The sequence below is a fragment of the Trachemys scripta genome, chromosome 5 (assembly GCF_013100865.1).
Source record: "Trachemys scripta elegans isolate TJP31775 chromosome 5, CAS_Tse_1.0, whole genome shotgun sequence".
NCBI lineage: Eukaryota > Metazoa > Chordata > Testudines > Emydidae > Trachemys > Trachemys scripta.
In genome coordinates this window covers 89,792,790-89,818,748 of record NC_048302.1, presented here as the reverse complement: position 1 = coordinate 89,818,748, position 25,959 = coordinate 89,792,790, and the positions used below count along the sequence as shown (strand labels likewise).

The following is a 25,959-nucleotide window of genomic DNA, read 5'->3' as shown; positions in this document are numbered from 1 at the left end:
TTAGTGAAATTGTAGCACAAATTAGACGGTCTTTCTCTTCAACTGCTCCTATCATCATATTCTAATCTTTCTGTTCTCACTCCAGAATACCAGCCTTAACAGTCATCTTTAACAGCCACCTAGCCTGTCCGTACATTGTGCTCTTGTCTCTGTATCCTTTCCTTTATCTTTACTTGCCCTATCTACCGCACCCCTCCAGTGTATCAAAAATGTTGCAGCTAATGTAATAATCTTCCTCACTCACTGCTTGGACCATGCTTGGAATCTAGACATTTCAAAGCTGGTGTGTAGGTTGCAAACAATCTCCCTGGTGATCTTGAATCACATGAGTCCTATCACTGGAAAAGAAGAGTTGTTGCAGGTCAGGTTTTAGGAGCATTGGTAGAACTATGTGAGGAAGGTTACATGGCGCCTGTCTGTACCATGTCTGGCTCTTTCTAGTGCCCCGGGTCCATTTATTTCATTAGCACTTAAAACCTCTTTTAAAGTATTTATAAATCTTTATTGGGTGTTTCCAAGAGACACACATTATATAATTGGTCTTAAAATAAATCTGCTACAATATGTTTATAAATGTTGACTTTAGCTTCTCTGGAAATTTCCTCTTGGATGACAGGAGTTTATATTGAGGTAGAAATACAAAATAAAAGAAGAAGCCAGTTATGCAAGAAGTTCTATTTTGGCTTGAAATAAACTAAACACGGAGTGGTTTAATTAGGAAAGGATTGCTAACACAATGTTTTCCCTTTTGATTCAAACTGTAACCTAGGCAGAAACTTATTGATAAACATGCGCCTGATTGCTTGGTTTCCATTTTTTTTCATCTAGGTAGGCCAATGCCTCAAGATTCACATCTGGATCCTGAATCCCATACCACCCTGACCATAAAGCTTCAGGGGTTCAGAATAGGGAGTTAGCATATGCCTGTCTCTAATTTTTAGTCTGCAAGCCTAAAAATATACCCATTCCTAGAAAATTTTAAAACAGACAGTTTTACCCAATTCCTTTTTGCCTCTATACTGATATATATTTTGAATAATGTTCTGAAAAGTTGTTTGGTGCAGTGGTTGACAGATAGTCTCAGTTTAAATTACAATGACAGGGGCTCTCAATTCAGATAGCTAGCACCATCCACCACTTAAGCAGGTGGATGAGGTGGTGGGAAATAGTCAATGTCTGTAGTTGCTGGGCAACACACCTAAGCATGCTGGTATAGATACCAGCAATAAACCCCACTGCTGTTTCATCTTGCCTCCCTTGAGAAAGGAGGAACCAGGGGAGATATAGTGAATCAGTTGAGGCACAATGCCTCCCAGGGCTGCTCCTAAAGTGGTGCAATTTGTGCACCACCCTTGCTCAGGGCTGTGCCTAAAGTCAGTGTCTTTCCCAAAAGTAGTTGTAAACTGTTATTGCGTAGCTTTTCCACATATAGGCTTCTCCTGCTGTGCCCAACCATGACTGAGAGTTTCCTCATCTTCATTAACTTCTATCCCAACCTTAATGTTCTTTCACTGCCCCTTTTTTCATAGTACTGTAGATTTGTTCTTTGCTCTTGGTTAAACAGTTTCAGAAATTCAGTTGTGAAATTATGGGAATAATTTTTGTCTCTTTTTCAATCACTTCAAATATTCAAACCTTGCCCTGAACAAGAGGATAATTTATATAGCGCACCAGGGGTGCATTGACTATTACACTCAGATAAAAAGACTACTCTGTGGAGTATGGTATATTCACTGTGAGTAGAGGAATCCTGTCCTGGCCCTAAAATGCTGGTAATAGGCATTTTATATAGATTAGAGATCCTACAAACTCTTATGGGCCAGATTCTGCCATGGTTGCAGTGATTCTGCAACTTTAATTTCAGTGGGACTAAGTCATGGGGCAAGGTACTATTCATACTCAACATGAGTAAGTGTGGCAGACTTGGCTCTGTGTGGTTAGACCTTATACCAGTAGTTCCATCAGCAATTGGGCTGCAGGAGTTAGATCAAGAGCACAACAACAAAAATTAGAAAAGACCTTGTTGAATAGGAAAAGGTAAAGAGGGTTGGGAACAGGGCCGGCTCCAGGGTTTTGGCCGCCCCAAGCAGCCAGAAAAAAAAAATAAAAAAAGCCGAGATCGCGATCTGCAGTGGCAATTCGGCGGAAGGTCCTTTGCTCCGAGCGGGAGTGAGGGACCGTCCGCCAAATTGCCGCCGAATAGCTAGACCTGCCGCCCCTCTCCGGAGTGGCCGCCCCAAGCACCTGCTTGCCATCTGTATACACAGTGAGTGGTGAACTGGTCTTGCAGGGGGCATAGAGCAGATCACTTGAGGAAATTAATATCACATTTTTTGCTGGTTACTTGGTATTTTTAAATGTTTTATTTAATATCGATTAAATAAATTTCAAATTCAGTATTTGGTGGGACTTGACTGGAAAGGCCTTATGGTGTTTTAAGGGAGAGTAGCCTGACCATGAGATAAAGCAAGCAGGGACCAGTAAAGGAATTTGAACGGGCATGTGATATGGTCCTAGATCAGGAGAGAGAGAGACTGTTATGGTAAAAGCATTTTGGATAAACTAGATGGCAACAAGATGAAAGAGATGATAATGACATATATAGGAAGATTATTCCTGAGTGGGGGCAGAATAGTAAAGTCAATAAAATCTGAGGTTAGTGGAACTCAGAGCCTCCCACAGAGATATCCAAAGATTTACTTTTGAAGAATGAGCAGAAATGAAATCCTGGGAAGCACTATAGCAACTGTCACCAGGGATACCATCACAAATCAGAAACATATTTATCCAGAAGAATTACATGCTTTGGAGTGGGATGACAAACTCAGAAACAGTATTTTAAAAGCCAAAACGTTATTACCTGGTAATACCTATGGTATGTGAATGCAATGCTTGTGCGTTGGAATGAAACAAAGTTATTTTTAACAAGATACTGCATTAAGCTATTACTGTACATGCCATAAGATGTGTCTGACAGAAAAACCAGGATACATATACAGAATTGCCAACAAACAGAGGCCGTGTTTGCAATATGGGTGCTACAACAGCATAGATGACGGTGCTGTGTATTTTCGTAGGACAGCAACATTTAGGATTGTATGAAAAAATATACTAATGATAAAATAAGAGGGTGCATGTACTGACATCATCTCAACTATCACTGCTAACAGCAATCTTCCTAATACAGCATTCAGACTTAAGCAAACTGAATAATTTTTATAACTATTTTTATTTATTCATTCATTTTGCAGTGTCCTTCCTGGATTGTACAAAGGTCAGCCGCAATTTTAACCTTTTTTAAAAAATGAGACGTCCCTCTCAACAATATACACATTTATATTAAACTATTTTATTTTATGTAAAATATAGTTATGACCTGAAAACCAACTTGGTAAGAGGAATAGTCTCATAATCAACATACTGTATGTTATGTATCAGAGGGGTAGCTGTGTTAGTCTGGATCTGTAAAAAGCAACAAAAAGTCCTGTGGCACCTTATAGACTAACAGACGTGTTGGAGCATAAGCTTTCATGAGTGAATACCCACTTTGTCAGACGCATCTGACGAAGTGGGTATTCACCCATGGAAGCTTATGCTTCAATACATACTGTATATTGTTCCCTGTGTCTTTGCTGCTTACTTGATGGACAAAAATAAGTTCTTACTACTCCAGAGCCAGTACAGGTATTGGAAACCAAGTGAGGTTCTGTTTTGCTAGAGCACCAGTACATTTTGATGATATAACAATAATACTTGACACTTTACACAAAGCCTTTCATCTGAGGATCTCAAAGCACTTTACAAAGGCACTTAAGCATTTGGTTCTCATTTTACAGATAGAAAATGGAGACACAAGGCACTTAAGTGATCAGCTTTATAGCACACAGTAACTCAGTCTCAGTTCTGGGAATAGAACTGAAGTCTCGACTCCTAATTCCTAGAGGTCTACTTAAGTCTTGGAGAAATCATACATTTTTCGTGGGTTGGTCATGGCATAAATAGCAAATTTCATGGATGTGTTCATACCAAGCTGCCCTTACTTCTGTGCTGCCTTCAGAGCTGGGCAGCCAGACAGTGGCAGCTGCTAGCCAGGCACCCAGTTCTGAAGGCAGCGCAGAAGTAAGGGTGGCAATACCGCAACCCCCCTACAATAGGCTTGCAACCTCCTTTCGGGTTGTGATCCCAAGTTTGAGAAATGCTGTGTTCTTTTGTATACTTTTACGGCCGCACATTTGGTAGGGCTTTACCAATTCCTTACTCTAACCACTAGATGACATTGCCAATGTTTGTTAAACATTTAATCTTGGTTGAGACTTTCTATAGCAAGTTTCAACAAAAGCGTTTTAGTTTGTGTTCAGGTTATATACTTCTGATTTTAGGAGTTTATAATGAAAGTGCTGGCACAAAATATTATATCTTCTTATAGGCTTCCAACATAATTATTTCATTGCAGAGATTAAAACTTCTCTTACGTATACTAATAAGACACTCTTTTATTTCCCTCACTCAATTTTCCTTGAAAAACTATTTGATTTTGCCTGCACTCAACTGAGATACAATGAGAATCTAAAAAGATATCGTTTAGTTTAATAGCTTTCATTCTATTATCAAGTCATCACTAGAATAAACAAGGAATTGTCTGCAGTCAGGTTTCATTTGCAAGAGACAAAAAAGATCCAAGGTTGAGTTTGCACTTAAGAAAAAATAATCTTTTGACTTTTAAACTCTGCAAAATTTGACATGAAAATAATTGAGATAGAATAAATATAGAATCCAAAATATTTTCTAAAGAATTGCCTTTCTGACTATAATTGCATGTTAACCTGTGATTCTCTAATATTTTAAACCAAACCAGCATTTTGGTGAAGCCCACATTTTTGTTAGTGTCTTGAACTCAATGCTGCTCCCACTGAAATCAATTGAAAGTTTGTCATTGGCTTCAGTGGGAGCAAGATCAGGTCCATGGTCTTGGTAATTTAATAAAATCACTAGAAATGATGTGGGCAGTGTAAAGATGCTCTCTGTTTAACATGGTAAAACTGTGAAATAGGAAGATCCAATGATTATATTACTGTATAATGTTTCTCTGTACAAAAGTTCACTCTTCTCTATAATATTTATGTGACTAGGATTTCTAAGCCTGTTAAAACTTTCTAAATAAAGAAATAGTTTAAAAATAAATAGTTCTGGAATATAGGAGTTCTGGGTTCTATTGCTGTCTGTCACTAACTCATTCTGTGACCCTGGGCAAGTTATTTATTCTGCCTGCTCCAGTTTCACCATCTATCAAATACTTACCTACCTCCCAGATCTGAGGTGGAATGAATTAATACATGTAATATTGATGTTCTTGTAAGAAGACACGCTAATGCAATGTACTTTTAGAGGTACCATCCCTGCACCTCAATGGTCGGAATCCAAGGATTACATCCAGCCCAACTGCCATGGAACCCTGTTGCCTTAATCCCCTTCACTTGAGTTTAATGTGGGGTTCAGGATTTGGCCCTCACTGCTTTTCTTCTAGTTGCAGAACCTGCAACAGCTGCTGCTTTTGTTAAAAAGGTAACTAATGAAAGTGACCTACCTAATGTGCTAGCGTGTAAAAACATAGATTTATACTGAATATACACAGTCAAAACTAAAGGTTTTGCTCCTTTGTATGTTTCTATAGAGGTGCATACAAGAGACCCTTGCAGAAGACCTTTGTAGTGATTAGTTTATAGGCTTGTGATATACTTGGTAATGTGAAAATAGTTATAAAATAACCAGGGGTTAAAGAATAGACATCAATTTCAGTTTAACTACTGTATTTGGCTTTCAGATACCACAGTAATGAAAACTGGAAATTTAAGAAACAGGGGGAAAAATACAGGCCAATAAAATAGAAGAGTCAGACTAAGAAGGAATTATTTGTGTATGCATTTATGGCAGTGGAAAATAAACATACTGTCTCAGAACAGAAAGAGAGCTTTGTATATTTTGTGAAAGTTTAATGCTGATTTCTACTAAACTCTCTTCAGCCCTCCCCATCCCCAGGACCAAAGGTGATCCCTTCAATAAGCAGATTCTTGACTAAAAGACAAGCTGCTTTGCTTACATAAGATAGGTGAGAGCAAGGCACAACATGATCCAAAAATACTGACCTCCAAAACCAACTGCTCCATGATGAGCTGAACTGCTCTTTCAAATGACATTTCCTCAAGTATCTTGACTCGTTTATCCTTTTCACACTCTGGTTGTCTGGAAGTTGTCATGGAATAAGCAGGCAGAAATGATAAAACGTTTACAACCTGCCAAAAGCCATGTTTTGCTGAGGTTCCAAAAATTCTGATTGCATTGTGTGTTTCAGTTTACTGCCGTATACCCAGTTATGAGCTCACATAGCCAGTTCCGGCACCACAATGGGATAAATTCTGCCCACATTTGCACCATTGAAGACAGTGGGGTTGTACTGTGGTTTTGGCCCAATGTCTGTTCACTTGTGTCAAATAAACATCACATGAGTGTAGGGGCCTAACTGACTAATGTAATTTTGGGGGTATTTGGATTTGAGGTTCTGGTTTGGGCCCTTCTTTAATCATCATGTGCTCATCAAGACTTCCAGATATATTTTATCTCTTGATTTTGTGAAATTCAGATTACAAAGCCAGGGCAAGCTGGCTCTTGGATGGGGGGAAGAAACATTGAAAACAACCTCTGAGATGATGAAAATACATTAACAATGTGAATTAGGTTTTGACTTTGGTCTATCTCCCACTAAGGAAATATGTTGCATTGGATAGATAGGTCTGCAGTTTTTCCTACAATTATTGTTCTCATTTGATTGATATTCAATTGTACAATCCAGAGGAAACCAAAACAGTGCGGGAAGCTACCATTAAAACACAATTGGACATACAATAGGCTTTGAAAGTAATCTGCTTTGAAATTTTGAAAGTGACAGTAGAATGCCGAGTATTACTTTGATTAGCTCTAAAGAATATTCTACAGTGCAAGGATACATGTCTTGAGGCACATGTATTATGTAGTCATCCATCAGATTTTCCACCATTTCACCAAGTAGTTCTTGAACCTTAGAGACAGGATATTTCTTATTTGTAAAATTGCTAACCACATTGTTAGAAAACATCGTTTTAATTCAGAGGCTCTTGTGTTATATGATTTAATTATTCTTCTAAATTTACCCATTATAACACCATTTTGTAGATAAACAAAAGCTGTCTTTTCTAAGTTTGATCTAGAAGGCCAATAAGAGCCTTCAGTTAGATTCATTCTACAGTTTTGGCTTAAAGACACATGCAACAGCCTTACTAACGATTAGCTAATGCCACAAAATTTGGATCTGGATATGAACTTTTCCAAAATTCAGGAGTGCTCAGATGAATATTTTGGTTCAGGACCAACTCTAATTCTTAGTTTCTCAAATGGAATCAAAGGCTGGGTTTTCTAACAGTATGAAAAAAGTTATAAGAAATTCAAAGCACAAACCATTTTCATATCTTGTAGCTGATAGGGCTCAGCAGCAACTGACAAGGACTCTCCAATGTAAGGCCTTAGCTTCTTCTCATCTTCTCTATGAAGCTCCTCTCTGTACAGTAACATATCATCGTTTAAGCTTATTTTGCATAATCAAAAAGGTTAAAAAAAAAAAAAAGTTCTTGCTACTCATGTTAAATGGCCCTTTCTGTCTTTTTAAATAAAGAACCAATTGCCCTCTAGAACCAAAAACTTGTTCTGGCTAAAATATCTATTACCAGCTATTGGAAGCCCATTCCCCTGCCAATTAGGATGTGTCACCACAATACATTTGCTAGCATTTTGTCCAGTCCCAAACAATGGGGCTTCTTTTGGGAGGCTATTCTACAGAGCTGGGTGGGCAATGGTTCTCTTGTCGCATGAAAATTTTCCTGAATTGGAACAAAACGTCAAAATTTGGGGGGGAGAGGGGGTTTGATTCTCCTCAACCCTCAAAAGTTGGTCTAGGTCAATTGACATGTTTCATTTCAATAACTTCAAAATGTTTCATTTTGATTTTGACTTTTTTTCCCTCTATAATTAGCTACAAATTCTATACAAAAAGTCATTTTGAACTGGAAAACCAGAATTTGTAATGTAAAAAATATTGAAACAGAAAGTTTCAACAATTTAGAAACTTTTTAAAAATATTTCCAGTAGAGAGATTTTTCATGGAAAAGGATTGGTTTTGACTAGTTACGGTTTTGACAAACCGTTTTGTTTGAATAATTCCTGACCATCTTTAGTATTCTATGGCCTAATTGATATATTTCACTATCCATCTCTCTGAGACTTTAATTCTTTCATTGCCAAGGTAACTTCCTAATATTCAGCCTAAAATTTTCTTTGTAAATTTCATTCCATAGTTCCTCATTATAGAATCATAGAAGATTAGGGTTGGATTAGGGTTATACTGCCATATACCACATCTCTCGCCCTGATGTTATCATCTTTCACATATTTACAGTCTTACACACATTGTGACTTAGTGTATATTTTATGTGTTATAATATAAAGAATACAACTGAGATTTATCATTTTGAGAAATATGTGCATATCCTAAGCTACTAAGTCAATTGTGACATGACTATGAGGTGAAATGGTAAAATTAAGATATGATGTGAAATCACAGATCCAGAGAGTCTGAAGGCAGATGCACAATATAGCAAACATCAGTTATTTCTCAAATGAAATGGAGCAAAGGCTTACAGCGAATATTTCTTCAAGAAGCAACATATAACAAAGAAATGGCCCCAAGCCCGGATCCTGTAGCCGCTTGACTTGGGGAAGGGCTGTTTACTTCAATTCAAGGTCTATACACAGAGATAGCCATTGTGCACAGTATTGGGCCATAAATTTGGAACTTGAATTAATAATTAATCAGAAACCCTCATAACAACTTTTAGGGAAGTTCTTAGTAAAGTAACGCTTTCCAGAAATACTGCATGTTTGCCCCAATTCTTATTTTACGTCAGTGGAGAAAATCAAGTAGAAAGCTACCTGAGGTTCTGGACTCTGGCCTCTAGTTCAGGCAAACACTCCATTGTAGAGTGGATTCGATTCTGTAGAGTACGTTTATTTTCCATGTCTCGAGGAGACACTTTGAAATCTAAAAGCACAACATAAATTAGTAGAGGGGGCTTAATCTTGTGCAGGATCCATTAACCATACACATTTTCCAGAAATTTCATAAACATGGACATCACAGACTATAAGATCTCTACAGCATTCTGTGTAAATAATAATAATAATAATAATAAAATAAAATTCAACCATGAGATTTACAAAAAATAATTTGAAGTCAATATTTGTGAAAGGTGACAATTTAACAGCCCTTAAGGCTAATGTTCTTTACTCATAGAACAGGTACAGCACGATGCAGCTATCCAAATTTCCCTGTTGACAAATATGCTTCAGGCCTGCCCCAAAGGAACCATTTCTACAATGCACGAGGATCTCTCTCTAGGCTCTTCAGTCTTTGGCCTCTCTAATGAAGCAGCAAACAAGCCTGACAGTTAGTATCGCTTCTAGTAGGATTTCCTGAAGGGTATAAACTTGTCTACTGGGAAATTGGAGTGTGACTACCAAATTATTTCATCCAGACTATCATACAGCCATGAGATGATAGCAACATGTGGAAACTATTGACCAGCTCTTGATTTCAACTGGCAGTCTAGAGCTGAAAGCTCTCTAACCCATTACAAATCCCTGGAGCCATCCAGTCCCTACACAAACTAACAAATTGATTGCAATAACTTTTGACTAAATGTATAATCAGAGTGGGCCCAGCTGTGAGTCCTGCTGCATGCCCATGCAGGGGAATAAGGGTGATTACTGCAAATCTTTAGATAGGTTAACAAGTTTGCAGAGTACTGCCCCTGGTTTTGACTTGGTTCAGGAAGCCCAACAGATAAAGAACTGAGCATTGTATAAAGTGGGCAGCCTACTACAGAGGAGTGATGACCTTCACTTGATGCAAAAACTGACACAAGACATTAACCACAAGGTCAAAACCCTGTTGGAAAGGTGTGAAGGACTTTGAAACCTACCAGGTTCTCCACGTGGAAGATGGGTGACACCAGGTGGGAAAAGCATGTATCTAAACTGTTTATTGTTTTCACGATATGTTTTCTCTGTAATGCTTTGTCCTAAATAAATGTACTATGCTTTGTGAAAGCTGGCTAGTGACTCATCTCCCTGTCATAGCTCTTAGGAGATAACAGTGCTGAAGTAACCTACTAAAGTGATCACTATGAAGAAGAGAAGGAATTGCAACCTAAATCCCCAATCTGCAGGAAGAGGGATGCGAGTTCCCTCCCAGAGAAAGGTGGTGGCCGGAGGCCTAAGTAGGGGTGCTCTCAATGAGGCCAGGAAGAGGTCAGAGGTGTAGTTACTCTGGGACTGTGACAACCTGCATAAGTGTTTGCAGGAGCAGGACCATAGGGAGCTCATATATTAGCACATCAAAATGCAACCAGAAAAAGTTTTGAACTTAGGCAGAATATACAACAGAAGGAACCTATTAACTCAGAAATCTAGATCAGGGTAATCATATTTGGTATTACAGGCTCTATATAAATGTAACGTAAGCAGAGTCTGAATGAGCTCTCCCCTGACATCTAGTGGTGAGCTGTGGAAGAAGACTTCAGAAGCTGATCTCATTTGCATGGACACACCCACCCTGCCTAGGTGCTCAGCATGATGGGATTGCTTGCCCAAATGATCATTTGTGGCTTGTGTTGGATCCCCAGTCTCCTTATTATTGGGGCAGGAGTAATAAAGGGTTGTTATCCTTGTTGTGTGAACCAATAGCAGCAGAACTGTACCTGGCATACCCCGATGGAGGAACTCACCCTCAACTACATGGCACTCACTAGGCAGGAGACATGGGTTCCAAAACCCAATGAGTTGAGAGAGGGTAGGCCCTGTTTAATGGTCCTAGACACCATTTGATCCTTTCTTTCTTCCTGGCATAATAAGAGCTAATTTAGATTTGATTGAGAGTATTATTACATGTTGCAGAGCTGAAATTGCTGATACATATGTCTAAGTATTAGACCTACTTTGGGACAGTGTCTCTATTGCAAGAGACTGCCCAGTGTGCACCAGCAGTGAGGCTCTGCCTCCCACACTAACAGCTGAAATCACTGAGTGCTGTATTAATTGGGGGGGGGGTGTCCTGAGGACATCTTGGTGAGCAGTCAGCAGGATGGCTGGTGGAGAGGCACGACAAGCAGTCAGCAGGGTGGCTGGTGGAGAGGCGTGGCTAGCAGGGTGGCTGGCAGAGAAGTGCAGCAAGGAGCCAGCAGGGAGGCTGGTGGAGAGGTCTAGAGCAGAGCCCTGCAGAGGCGTGACAATTGGCCATTGGGGCGACAAGTGAATGCCCGAGCAGCAGAGCGTGTAAGGTGCCTCCTGACCCCCGCCCCTCCACATAGGATGGGAGGTGAACTCTGCAGATGAACCTCTGAAGTCTGGGGCTGCACTGGCCAAGGACAGCAACTGTGAGTGGGGTACAGAGAAGGGATGGGCACTTAAGAACCTGAGGGGAAAAGGACACTGCCCAACTTACTTGGGGGTGGGTCTTTTGCTCATGGTTTTTTTTAAATTAATGGAGATATCCTATCTCCTAGAACTGGAAGGGACCTTGAAAGGTCATCGAGTCCAGCCCCCTGCCTTCACTAGCAGGACCAAGTACTGATTTTTGCCCCAGATCCCCAAGTGGCCCCCTCAAGGATTGAACTCACAACCCTGGGTTTAGCAGGCCAATGCTCAAACCACTGAGCTATCCCTCCCCCCGAGTTTGAGTTTATGAACCCTAGCTGCAGTGTTTTCTCAAATTAATTCTGAGTTACTTCCCTCCTTTTATTAAAAGTTTTTGCTACACTCAGAATCTGTGCTTGCAAGAGGAGAAATATTGCCTCTTATAGGGTGGTGTGTAATTGTTCCAGGTCATTGGGTGGGGACTCAAGCCGGTTTTGTGTTGTATTGTTGAAAAGGAACCCCTAGATACTGAACCCGGCCCTTGTTGCTGCTGGCTCCACCTGGTTACAGTCATGTAAATTGAGTGATACCATACCATGCCTAAAGGATTTCTTTTCTAATTGTAACTCCTGGAGCATTTTCTCCAAACACACTTTTTCTTCATTCAGCTTTCTGGAAAACCAAAACAGATGACATTTTCTTAAAAGGTTGCATTCTGATTCCTTCTTAGATTTTTGACTGAATACTTCCACTGTGTCAAATGGATTCAGTGTTGTTGGGTTGTTTTATTTTCCCCGGTTTCTAGACTGTTCTTTAGTTTTACTTTGGTAGTATTTGTGACAAGACTACTATTAATCAAAAGCCATTGCTCCCACAATACAAAAATAGAAACATTCTGATGGAAGAGATTAAAATGAAAAAGTGCACGCAATACACATACTGTCGGAATCTGCTGTTAGTCTTCTAGCCCCTTCAGAGAATATTTCAAAGGGTAAAAACTAGATTAAGAGCAGTGAAACTTTGTCTTAAATGACTTCAGAGCTCCTCAATCAGGATGCCAGTAACAGACTACACAAGTTTATTATGGGATCAAACTATTTTTTCTGATTAACATGTGATCCATTTCTATACTTACTTGGTATGTGGGGAAAGTTTAAAATTTCTCTTTGGGCCTCCAAAATGGTGCTTGCTTGCAAAAAGGGAAACTCAATTTCTTTTCATCCTTTCAAGAAAAGACTAGGCTAACTAGATAATATCTAGTGTATCAAAGTTACATAAGATGTCTGTAGAGCTCATAGAGAATTAATCATGGGGATATCAATAATATAAAGTGTCATAAGTAACTTTACAGAAAGCTTGACCAAAGCAGAAATGTTATTACTTGATCATTTTGACCGTTTGTCTTTTCTTTTCAAGCCGTTGAATACTTCTCCTGGCCAAGATGTTATCAATCATCCTCTGGCTAGGGAGTGAAACTGCTGCATTGGACTGGTTCCCTAAAGGGAAAATATATACTAAGTAACTTCAAGTTAGTAGTGGGCATGATGCTATTATATTCCTTGTGCACGCAAAACTCCTGTTGATTTTGCTGGGACTGTTTTATGCACAAACAATGCAGGATCTGGCCCCATTGGTTTGTTTACACATTTATATGAAAAAGACAAAACAATTTATTCTGATCTTGCATTCTTAGGTGTAAACCAGGCGTAACTCTGTAGAGAAGTCAGTGGAGTTACACTGGTGTAAAATCAGCACAGATGGGATCATAATCAGATACTATAACTCTATAGAGAATAAGTGCAAAACTGAAGAACATAAAACAGAAGTTAGCACTTCTCATCCTCCAAACCCTTCCTAAAAATTAACCATTTGTTCCTCAGAACACCCCCATAAATTAGATAATAGCTCTAATTTTACAGCTATGGAAAGTGAAATAGAAAGATTAAGTGAACTGTACAAAGCCTCAGAGGGAAAAGCTATGCAATATTGTAATGTATTATCTTGTCCTCGTTCAGCTGACTCTGTTGTTGTTACAATGGTTGCCGTTGAAATCTTGTCTACTGTGTAAGATAATATTAAAGACAATACTGTAAATAACATGGTAACATCTCATTATCTAAAGCAAAACCAGAATGCTTTTAAGGGTGACCACTGAAGATTGTTGTTTAAATTAAATTCTACAGACAACTTCTAAAAAATACATGAGCTAAGTAGAAAACATAATGGATCAGAAGTTACCACAAGACTAGCCCAGTGAGTTTATACCTGTACTTGTGGATACAGCAACGATTAACTGCCTAGGCTTGGGAAGAAATTTCCCTACATAATGGGGTTTCTTACCCATTCTCTCTGAAGCATGTGAGCTGACCACTGTAGGAAACAGTATGCTGGATTTGATGGACCAGTGGTCTGATCTGATAGGACAATTCCTCTGTTGGATTGCCTATTATTCCTCACTTTGGGCCTGATCCTTTCTCATTGGACTTTGTTTGGAATCAAGATTAGACTATGGTGCTTAGAAACAAATTTCAGTACCACTAACCTTCTAGCAAATGCTCAGAATATATTTGCCTCACTAAGTCCACTCCTGACAGTCCATAGCACTTTTTGATCTCTTTGTAAAGTTCTTTTCCTGTCAGGTAATGGTCAACTATCTTTGCAGGCTGTAAATCCCCATCACTGAAAGGTGTGTTGTTGTATTTATGAAAAGAAGGTATCTGAAAAGAAAAAAATATCAGTAATCTGAAAATCCCTATTTACTTTTCCCCTTGTATTACCAGACTTTTAGATTTCTCCTCCCCACAGAAACAACCTGGAAGTCCCCAAATACGGCTAATCACTTGGCCTAAGGTAATACTACCTTAACAATAATATCTTCCACTTGGATAATACTTTCCATCCTGAAGAATCCCTAAATAATTTATAAACTACCATATATACAACTGTAGATTAAAATAGAATGGATACATAGAACTTATTCAGATTAATGACATTTCTGATAAATGAGGAACTTTTCAGTGGAAATGATTCATGGCTGGGGATGCAGCACATTTTCAGATAGTAGTGCTTTTTGGATAAGATGTGTTTGGATAAACAAATGTATTACCACATATGTAATAAATAGTGTGCAGTGGAATGCTTGTTTCATCCTCCCTGTCACTGCAGAGTGAGGGATGGGTGTTAGCTCAGGAGAAACAGAGCAACTAACCCAGTGTAATAGGGAAATGTATGCTCTTGGTGGATCTCTTCCCAATATAGTCACTACGAAATTAACACAGGAAGCCAAGCTTGTCTATTTCATTCTTCCACTTGCACATAGACCAGGTTCTCCTGCAGAAGTGAGGGATTGTGGGATGCTGCCTACTCTTGTGATACTTCAATTGGCCTTCCTCATCCAGGGCCATTCTGTAATTGCATCAGTGGAAGCTAATTGAGTGAGAATGCACATTAACTTTTCTAGCTAAATGCATGTATAATATTGCTGTCAAGTAAAACTGTCATCTTTTTTGTTTGCTGTCTTCTCTGGACCATTTGTTTGCTGTCTTCTCTGGACAAGAGTACAGACATTGGTGGCACAGTTGACTGTAGTCTGTGCCACATAAAACAATCCTCTTAGCAGTCAAGATTCAATGGCAGAGAAAAGGGGGCAGAGGTGACTCAATAAAAACCCAAGTGGATAAGTAGTGAGGGGCAAAGGTGTGCGGGGCTTGGAAAGTGATGAGAAGAAGCTTGAACTTCAGGTGGTGGAGAAGGAGCTAGTGGAGGCATTCAAAGACTGGGGTGACATAATCAGGACAATGGGCAAGAAAGATCATAGCAGATGTTTTCTGTTGATGGCAGAATGCCCTGTCGGTGTCAAGGAGGCTGGAGAGGAGGAGGTTATAGATCAGGGTGGCCAATTTGAGCCTGAGAAGGAGCTGGAATTTACCAATGTACATTGCCAAAGAGCCACAGTAATACATCAGCAACCTCCCATCATCTCCCACACCCCACTCCCAACACCTCCCACTCACCAGCAGCCCCGCCGATCAGCGCCTCCCCCTCCTTCCCCGCACCTCCCAATCAGCTGTTTCATGGCATGCAGGAGGCTCTGGGGGGCGGGGGAAGGAGCGAGGGCATGGCAGGCTCAGGATTAAGGGCAGGGCCTGTGACAGAGCCAGGAGTTGAGCAGTGAGCACCCATGGCACACCGGAAAGTTGGCGCCTGTAGCTCCAGCCCTGGAGTCGGTGCCTATACAAGCAGCCGCATATTAACTTCTGAAGAGCCGCATGTGGCTCCAGAGCCACAGGTTGGCCACTCCTGTTATAGACCATAATCAGAAGATGATGCTCCCCACCCATCCAGCCTGCATAGACTTTTTCTGCTTTCTCTAACCTTTCAGCCTCTACTCTCCAGGTCCTCTTAAATCACTTTTTCCTCAGACACTACAACCCCTCTTTTTTTTCTCTAGCTGCCTCCAGACCTTTTAAAGATTAACTTCAATCTAGTTGCCTCTGCACTGTATTCTGGTGTGTGCTTCTCTGTGTGGCTGGCCTCCTCCTATGCTTCAAAGATAGGATCCTGAAATGACCGGGGCAAGGTCTCCCTGGCTGAATAAGTAAATCTTTCCCCTTAAGAACAGGCAGCACCTTTGGCCCTCGTGAGTGGAAACTCATGGAAAATGGCCCATGACTCATGGGACATCTGCTACAAAGACTGTTTGGGACTGGGCTATGGCCTCTGATGATAAAATACTGCAAATGTACAGTGATCTACAGTGGAAACAACTAAAAACTTTCAGCTTACTCTAGAGTAAAATACTGCAGGGCTGGGTGTAACGTATGTTATTACAGAGCTGGTTGAAGCCCTAAGCTTAGGGCTGCAATGTGGACATGTGGTTTTGAGAGAACCTCCTTTATGTAACAAAATGAATTGCCAACCAGCGCTTAAACACTTAAAAAAAATCCTTGCTGTAAAGGATAGTTACTTTTAGGTTGTGCTTTGTCAACAAGACCAGCTTCTGATAGACGGCTTGGACTCCAGCATGGTCTGGTGGTTGTGGTTGGTCTAACTCTCTGGCTGGGTCACTCATCTAGCAGGAATTAGAGTGGTTCCTATTAACGTCACTTTACAAGACCTCAGAATACTTTTGCAGATCTAAAAATAGAAAAAGAAACATCTAGAACTGAAAAATATAAAGAAACCAAATAAATGAGATGGCCTAGCTCAATCTAAAATGTCCATGTAGATGCCTGTGATGTGATTGGTTATTTCAGTTGATACAGAATTTTGAATTCAGGCTTCAGAAAGTAAGGGATTGTTAGTGTAAACTCCCCAGCTGACCTCAACTGCCATGGCAGATTCCAGGGAAGAGAGGCGGTTTCTTGGAAGGCCAGAGATCAAGTCACATAATGCTAAATAGAAACACAATCAACACCTTGAACTATATCCAGAAGTGAATAGGACACCAATGAAGCTGTTGAAGAACTGCTGAAATATGTCTCTCTTGGCTAACTGACAGGCAGCCACATTCTGCACTAGCTGTAGATATATTAAGACGTTACTTTTAATACACATGATATGGTTTCTATGGTTTTGATCAGCTTAAATGGTACATTTAATTTAATTAATTACTTTGTAGGATACTTTGAAGCTGAAAAATGCTGCATAAAAGCCAAGTATAATCATTAACTCAACCAGTGATTTAATTAAGTGTAAGGTTCTGTATAAACTCTGAGTCTTGAGTTGCATTTTCAAACTGCAGGGCTAACTCCTAGTTTCAGTTTGAAATCTATTCCAGTCCTTACGATGTTACACATAGTGTAACTTATAATTACATACGAGTTAGAACTCTTCGGACCTAAAGCTTCCTGTAGGTTTTGTAAGAAACCATGTGCTAATATCTACTCTCATTTACCCTGGTACAAATGTATAAGCTTGTATGGAGTTAGTCCAGGTTTACAGTGATGTAACTGAGAACAGAATTTGGTCCCGATCTGCAAATCCATTCTCTCCTGGTGATTGATTGCTAAAGCAAGTGATGTCTAGTTTGTAGAGCTGAGCTGATTTTCTATTTCATGGAAAGTAACACAATTTCAATGAAATGAAAACCAAAAATGTCAAAATTTCCCACAAAATGAAATTTTAAAAATTAAGGTCAGAATGTTTTGTTTTAATAACATCAACATGTTTTATTCTAATTTCTACATTTTATATTATATTAATTCTATTATACATTTTTTAAAGGAAAGTAATTTCACAATGGAAAACAAAAATGTTACATTCCGAAAATGTCAGAACAGAATATTTTGACCTTATCAGAATGCTCCAGTCCATAATTTTCAAAACAAAATTTACTCAAAATTAACACAGTGTCACAAAATATTTCACTTTTGATTAATTAGCTTTTTCCAATAAAATATTTTTACATCAGAAAATTTCCAACCAGATCTACTAGTTTGGATATTTACTCTTTAATAGTTAGATACTTTGCAATCTTTCCACACAAACTATCTCCTTCAACTGAAAGTAAATAGGCATCCAAAAAGTTCATAGTGGTTTATTTCATTATTTAGCTCAACATCTGATGACTAGGTTTTTCTCTAACAAGTATTTTGCATTACCACATCATAAAAGACTCCCCAAATGATAAAATCCCACCCTGTGTTGAAACAAGACCTAAACATATCAAAAAGAAGCAGTGATGATGGGGTATTGCCACCTGTGCAAACAGAAGTGTGAAATATACATTTTACCTTATTTTTAAGTCCCAAGCTTGAGAAGTCTGAAGAAAACTGGGGATGTTGTTAAAATAAAGGCAACTAACATACACTTTGTCAGGAAGGTAATAAGTGTCCCGCCTGACTGGGCAGTGTTTAGTTGTTATGTATAGTTGCTATGGGAGTGAAATGTAACTTTGTTTAGTTAGTGTCTTTGTGGTTCTACAGCCTGAGAATATTATTATGATTTTTTTTTCAAATGCATGTAGATTTGCAAGGAAATGAGATGCTTACATTTGCCAACAGCCCATGGCAACATCATTTCAAATGTTTGGCCAGTCCTGATGTGTGATATTTTAAGTCACATGTGTACATTTAACTGACCATACTAATACTTTCACCAGCATTTGTTATTTTGCTAAAAAATGCATTTTTTCAGCATTTTTTAAATTTTGCTAATATGCATGAAATAGACACCATAATCTAAAAGATTAATCTAGCTCACATCTGAGGGGGGGGGAACCCTCCAAAAAACAATTGGTTAAGCATCACATCATAACCAAGGGGCCAAATTCCCTCCTGGTGTAAGTGAGAGCAATTCTATTTATCTCAACAAAATTGTGCCTACATACAACACCAGTGAACTTGGTCCCAGGTCATCTTGTGTGAATTGCTTGGCTAATTTATGATTTATACAACACATTTGGCTTGTTGAAAGTGTTTTTCTCTATATTGTTGAGATTGATTTCAGTCATCTTTCATCATTAAACTTCAAAATCTCCTTGGCTCACTCAGTTAAAAGTTTTCTTTCTAATAATCTAAAGAAATCTGAGTCTGATTCCAGGTTTTTGTCTTCACAGGAATTCTGTACCTTAGCTGTGCAGTGTTTCACTCTCCATCCTTTGATACTTTGATAATTCATAAATCTTGTTGCATCTTTGCTATAATTTTAACATACAGTCTTACAGCAATGTTTGAATTTGGTTCTCTAGGGGAGTAAAAAGAACCCGTGTAGACAAGGAAATTTGCCTGCCACTATAGAAGGTAAATAGTGTTTGCTAATGAATAGTTTCAAGGATACGAGCCAACTGAGAGAATCTTCCACTTCTCTGACATGATTTCAGACTTCATTAGCAATCACTTTCCCACACTAGCAGTCGCAGGGAAATGAAGGTATTTGGATTCTAGTTGCTCCCCTGATGAGATGAGTAGCTTCATTCTGCCTGGTTTTCATTCTGTTCAGTTTCAGCTGTTCTCATCAGCAAATGTTCCTGTTGGCAAGGTCAGTCATGTGACTTGAACAGGTACTGCTGGGTGATGGAACTGTGTTTGTGTTCCACCAAAACGACCGAAGGGCTGCATACAAAAATTGTTCACTACAGACACTTCACAAGTAGTTAACCCAAGTGAAGTTATAGTCTCTCGTAAGGAGAGCCATTTAAAAGTCAACAGTACTGCTGAAGGAAATACTTTAAAAAAAAAAAAATCAGGTGCCTTCATATTCATAACAGTCCATAAACAATCTATATTGAGATTTGAGAAGCATGTTACATCTTGAATAAAATCCATCTACAGACACAATTCTACACCTGTTGAATTCAATGCAAGCTTTGCCACTGTCTCAAATTGAAGCAGGGTCAGGTCTCCTGTTTAAACATACATGCAAAAGTCCAAGCAAAACAAGCCAAGATAATCAATTTAGGGCGTTCTTTTTATTTACAAATGTAAATACAGTTAGCAAACAGAAAAAGCCTGTTTTCCTGTGTTACTATTTTGATATCAAACCGACAAGTACATCACACCTCTGGGGATATTGCAGGTTTGTGACACATGTGAATAACTAGAGCGAACAGATACAAAACATTAATGTTACATCAGAATTATAACTCTAATTGTTACTCCCTGTAATGCTTCCCAGGATTACCCTGAGTTGAGGGGTACACCTTGCTGCCACCTGCCCTTAGTGTGAGAAAGCTTTGTCTGTGTCTGCCAAGCATCAGCTCCCCAACCCCACTGACAACACAAGCGCTCCCCTCTAGGCCTTGCAGGCCCTGCTGTTACTCTGCAGGTTAACGATAGGCACCCATCAGCTCTCAAGCTCTCCAAGTGTCCCCCTGGGGTGTCCACCCTCTTGTCCACTGGAAACTCATAGTCCAGAGGAACAGGACAACCCAGCTTACTGGCTCCACCTCAGACCGCCGCGCCGCATAACTCACAGTACTTAGATTTGTTTATAGTGAATCAAATATAAGTTTATTTAACAAAGCACAGAGATTCAAGTGACAGCAAGTAGAAATATTGGCAACAAATGGATATTAAAAAATCATAACATATTCTAGAGCCTGGATTTAATTAACATGATACACTCATGTCTAGTAGGGTATTGCTCACCCAGAATCCTTGCAGCACTCTACAGCTTCTTCTTTCATGACACATGCATGCTGTTAGCTAGTCTCCAAGGTGAAGGATTCAATGTGTCTTTGCACTCCATATACATGGGACCAATTCTTCATTTTTATTCATAAACAGGACATCACCTCCCACCGCCGCCCTTTGTTTGGGCCTGTGGATTTCCTCTCTTATAGATTTTTGCAATCTCTCAATTTGCACCTGGCTCAGTGTGCAAATAGGCATACAGCATGAGGTGGACAATACACAAATGGCCAGACTGGGAGTTAGGTGTCAGTTACTGCCTGCCTGAAAGGAACATCTCTGAAGTATGTCACCTTCTGGTGACCTGCCTTAATTCCAAGACCTTAAGAGCATAATTTTCAGAATAGATACATAACTCCTCAAATATTATCCATATATAGATTTTGCAGGGATTATGATAATCAGTAGGCTACTTGCTCTCGGTAGAGACCTCACATGTCACCCTTCAGTGAACTATTATGCAGATATCCGTCCCAGGGATCCCTGTAAAACCCTATGCACCCCTGTACTTTTTGACATTTGACATCAAGAAGTCCCTGGGTCACATCCTCCTAATAATACCTACCTCTTATATAGCACTTTTTATCAGTAGATCTCAACGTGCTTTATTGAAAAGGCACAGAGAGGTAAAGTGACTTGCCCATGGTCACCCAGCAAAGAGCCAGAAATAGAACCTGCCTGTCCTGAGTCCCAGTCTAGTGCTCTATCGAGTAGGCCATGTTTGTGTTATGGATGCTCTATAGATGATATACCCATACACGAGGTCTCACCATACTATTTTTAAAGTGGATCTTGACTACATGATAGTACTTTAATCCTTCATAGTCCATTTATAAATTAGTCAATAAGAAAGCTATAGCACATCAAAAGTATTGTAATAACTCATTATGGTTACTTTTCTTTTTAAAAGAAAGGAAAGCCCCAGAGGTAAATAACACAGTTTCATCCCTGCTACTTTCTTGTCTTTGGCCAGTCTGGATCATTCCCAAATTAATACTTCCCTTTTGTGGAAAATATAATTAATAAAACAAAGACAAGTATGAAACATAAAGAAGTGAAGCAAGATCAGTCTTTGAAGCAGCAGTGAATATTCTCATGAGGGAAATTATCTATTGTTGTGTATCTCCATTAAGGATTCATCTTGATTATAAAAACTAAACATTCGACATCCTTGAAATAGTTAAAGAGAAAAAATACTTTTCAGAATTAAGTTTGAGATGCTGAATTTTATAATTAATCCTAACATATCACAAATATGTTCAATGCCCCAGAGTGTAGTTTTCTACTGTACACTCTAAGTTTGGTATATTTCCATTGTTAACATTTTTTAGTTTGTCTTTATAGTTTAACACATAGTAATGCTCATGTTCACCACGGAAGATTTGACTAGAGGTTTCCAACATTTTAAACTCATTTTCCTCATGCCCCACCTATGTGAATGATTTTGGGGTAGAGGGCAGCATACACATACCATTTTATAGCCTTCAGTCACCAATACCTTTGTCCTACCTCCCTTCTCTCTCTGTATACATACAGTGACTGAACTCTCAAGGCCAGCTAACAAAGCAAGTTTGAGTTACGTAATTTCCATTGGTCAGTATTCTCTAATGAAAGCCACTAGAACTGAAAGAGTGACTCCATGAGAAAAATCACTTGGGGCTACAATATGCAGACCTCATACTGATGCACTATTGGCAGGGATGAAAGTAAAATTGAAAACTTACAGGTATGGGGGCCGACTCCGCCCCCCCAAAGGGGTGGGGCCTCGGGCAGAAGGGGAGGGGCTGGGGGGGGTCAGCATCCCCTAGCCAGCCCTTCCAGGCTGCCTGGCCCACACCGCCCGGGGCTCCAGCGGCGATTTAAAGGGCCCGGGGCTCCGGCCGCTGCTTCTGCTATCGCAGCAGCAGCCAGAGCCCCAGGCCCTTTTAAATAGCTGGCCAAGGGCAGCTGTTTCTTTTACTCATCCCCTCCCCCCCATTGGCAACCTGGGGGGGGTGTGGAAAGGGGCAGCAATGATAAAGCGCTTAAAGGGCTGCTGTGACAGTGCTTTAGGGGCTGGTACCAGTGGCCACTTTTTATCGGTACGCCGTATCGGCCCATACCACCTTACTTTCACCCCTGACTATTGGGGAAGAGAAGCCGTCACCTATTACTAGGAGAATACTAGTAAGCTGTATGGTGTGTGAACACAAACCATATTTAGAGCAAACCATAACAAAGTAGTAGTGTTGACAGGGCACTGCACTTAGGAATTTTGAAAGTACTTCTAAATTCTTTATTGTAGCTGACAAGTTGTTCATTGGAGGACTGCAGGTACCTTCCTAAAGAACTTGCTTCTACCTCTTGGGAGTCCCCTAATGGAATACATAGGACGCATTGCCTATTGGTTAGAGTATAGGTCTTATTCGGGGTAGAAGTTTTGGGTCAGAGCCCTGAGTTCCAGGTCCTGCCCCAGACATGCTGAGTTACCATGGATAAATCACTTACTCTCTTTTTAACATTATTACATGTCCTGGAGTGGCCACCTCCAAGAATCCTTCATCTGAAAAGAAGTGTTAGGCTATTAAATGGACAACTGTGATTGGCCCACAGATGTTATTTTACATTGTGTGTGATCATCTAAGCCCTGATAGTCCAATGAAGTGGAATGATTAAAGAATTATAGTAACTAAGACTGTTAAAAAAGGAAGTCAAGTTTGGTCTCATGTGTAAGCATTCAGGCAAAGTCAGCAAGCAAACCTCCTGGGGGAAAAGAATCACTAACTTGTAAGAAGACTCAAGATTAGCCCAGATGGCCATACCAGGCAGGTGAACACCTTCTAATAGGTATTATCTGACCTTATATGCAAAAGGGATATGTTTATCTAATTGGTTCCTGTAGCCAAGTTCAAATAATTCCTTTGAAGTACCACTTGTTAATAGGAAGGATATTAAAAGTCTGTTTGTCAAAGCTTTCTGAGCATCATTTAGATATTGACTGCTATCTTAGGGCTTGGCTACACTTGCGAGTTAGTGCGCATTAAAGCAGCCCCAGGCGCACTAGCTCACTTCCCGTCCACACTGGCAAGGCACGTAGAGCGCTCTGACAACGCAGCGAGAACGCTCCTGGTACTCCACCTCGGCAAGATGAATAACGTTTGCTGTGCCTTGGCTACAATGCCCGGGCATCAGTGTGGACAAGGTGTTGCATTACTGCGCTCTGATCAGCCTCCGGAAATGTCCCATAATCCCCTTAAATCAAGTGGCCACTCTTGTCATTGTTTGAATCACTGTAGGAATGCAGATATGCCCTTTGAAAGCTCCATTTCTGAGAGCTGGCTGCTTAGCTGATCTAAGACAAAGCAATCATTAGTATGGAATGCTGTGTGTGTGAGAGAGAGAGGCGGGGGAGAGAGGGAGGTCTGCTGCTGTCTGAACTTACAAGACAGCATGCTGATATGTTCTCAGCCCCCCCCAAAACCCACTCTCTCCCCCCACATACACACAACACACTCCCTGTCATATTCCACCCCACCCCTTATTTGAAAAGCACGTTGCAGTCACTTGCATGCTGGGATAGCTGCTCATAATGCACCGTTCCCAATGCCGCTGCAAGTACCACAAATGTAGCCACGCCAGTGCACTTGAAGCTGTCAGTGTGGACAGACCGCAGCGCTTTCTCTACTGCACTCTACGGTTTAACTCAAAGCACTCTACATCTGCAAGTGTAGCCATGCCCTTAAATTGTGAAGAAAAAACATCACAAGAAGAATTTACTTAAATCTTTTGCAATTGAGAAATAGCCTGGGTTTTTTTACTGACCACAAAGAGGACTGTCTAAAATGATGACAAGGTTATTCTCAGCACTGGTATATACAATAAGTGCATGCCCATACAAGAAGAACTTTCTTGACAAGCTCGGTAGAGGCATGTTACAATAACCCAGAGATGCCATGGGCACTGACCTAGAAGAAATGTAAGGTGATTACAAGACTTATCCTACCCAGTTATCTCTTCCCTTTATATGGGCACAGGGGTTGGGAAGGAAGGAGCAAAGGGACTTATTCTCCTCCCCTCCCCCACAACATAAGGGCCAGGGATAATTGTAGCTCCTGAGCTTGAGTACATTAAAGATTGTGAAGTGCTTGGAAGTATGACTGACTGATAGGGGAGTACAGGGACCAGTGTAATTGGGGGAGTGGACATGGCAGAGGGAAGAGGTAATCCTCCATTTGGGGAAAAGAAGGAAACGTTTCTGTAGCAGGTGTATTTTTATATGGTGGTCATTTGTACTCCCAGATGGACCAGTAAGCAGAAGAAGCTGTCAAATGTGTACGACAAATACAATTTTTTGTGTAGATGCTACCACCACATATGTGATTTCTATTGTATGTATTATTAATTTAAATTTTAGACATGAAATCAGTTTTTGATTGGCTAAACAAACTATAGTAAGCCATATCTCAAAAACTCAAATCTCTTTGCAGTGTAGTTGTAGCTGTGTTCAGCCCAGGCGATTAGAGAGACAAGTTGGGTGAGGAATATCTTTTGGTGAGCGAAACAAGCTTTTGAACTACACAGCTGACCTAGGACACATCAACTCAAAGCAGCACCAGATCCTGCCAGAACAACAGATGCAAAACCTGCAGACGTATCTCCACTGCTACAATGATCACCATCCCCCACAACACACCTTTCAAGATCCATGGATCCTACACATACCTGTCACAACATATGGTGTACTCATCTGGTGCACTAAATGCCCCAATAACAACTATGTGGTTGAAACTAGGCAATCACTATGCTTTCAAATGAACTCACACAGGAAAATGATAAAAGACCAAAAAAAACCTATCACCTGTGGGTGAACTGTTTTCACAAAGCGATCATTCTATATCTGACCTCTCAGTCCTCTTACTCAAAGGAAACCTGCACAACACTTTCAAAAGACAAGTCTAGGACCTAAAATTTGTTACTCTGCTAGTCGAATTATGGATTGAACAGAAACAGTGGATTTTGGTTTATTACTATAATTTGTAACCTACCAACTCCCTCTTTGTGTCCTGTGACTGCAGAGAGGTTAACAGGCCACTCTACCTTGAATGCTCCCTTACAATATGTGCTCAGTGCTTATGCTAAACAATCTTTTCCACTTTGCATTTTGCTGTGATGCTGGGAGTACCTTTCCCAGACCTGAAGAAGAGCTGTGTGTGGCTCAAAAGCTTGTCTTTCTGAGGCTATGTCTACACTTCCATGATAAGTCAACCTACGCTATGCAACTCCAGCTACATGAATAACATAGCTGGAGTCGACGTTAGGTTGAGTTACTGCGCTGTGGGTCTACACTGATTTT

General features: G+C 40.1%; 1 protein-coding gene across 1 annotated transcript in view; it reads right to left on the bottom strand.

The window, feature by feature from the left end:
* The window catches only part of LOC117878239, a 28,278-nt gene extending 9,957 nt beyond the window's left edge, over positions 1-18,321 (bottom strand). The window contains exons 1-9 of the mRNA XM_034772335.1: positions 18,231-18,321; positions 16,463-16,632; positions 14,039-14,213; positions 12,878-12,992; positions 12,092-12,168; positions 9,016-9,124; positions 7,489-7,588; positions 7,002-7,072; positions 6,144-6,240 (exon numbers count right to left, since the gene is read on the bottom strand). Of these exons, the coding sequence (XP_034628226.1) occupies positions 6,144-6,240; positions 7,002-7,072; positions 7,489-7,588; positions 9,016-9,124; positions 12,092-12,168; positions 12,878-12,992; positions 14,039-14,213; positions 16,463-16,567 (849 nt within the window). The 5' untranslated portion in view covers positions 16,568-16,632; positions 18,231-18,321. The remainder of the gene's footprint in view (positions 1-6,143; positions 6,241-7,001; positions 7,073-7,488; positions 7,589-9,015; positions 9,125-12,091; positions 12,169-12,877; positions 12,993-14,038; positions 14,214-16,462; positions 16,633-18,230) is intronic.
* Positions 18,322-25,959: the final 7,638 nt, after the last annotated feature.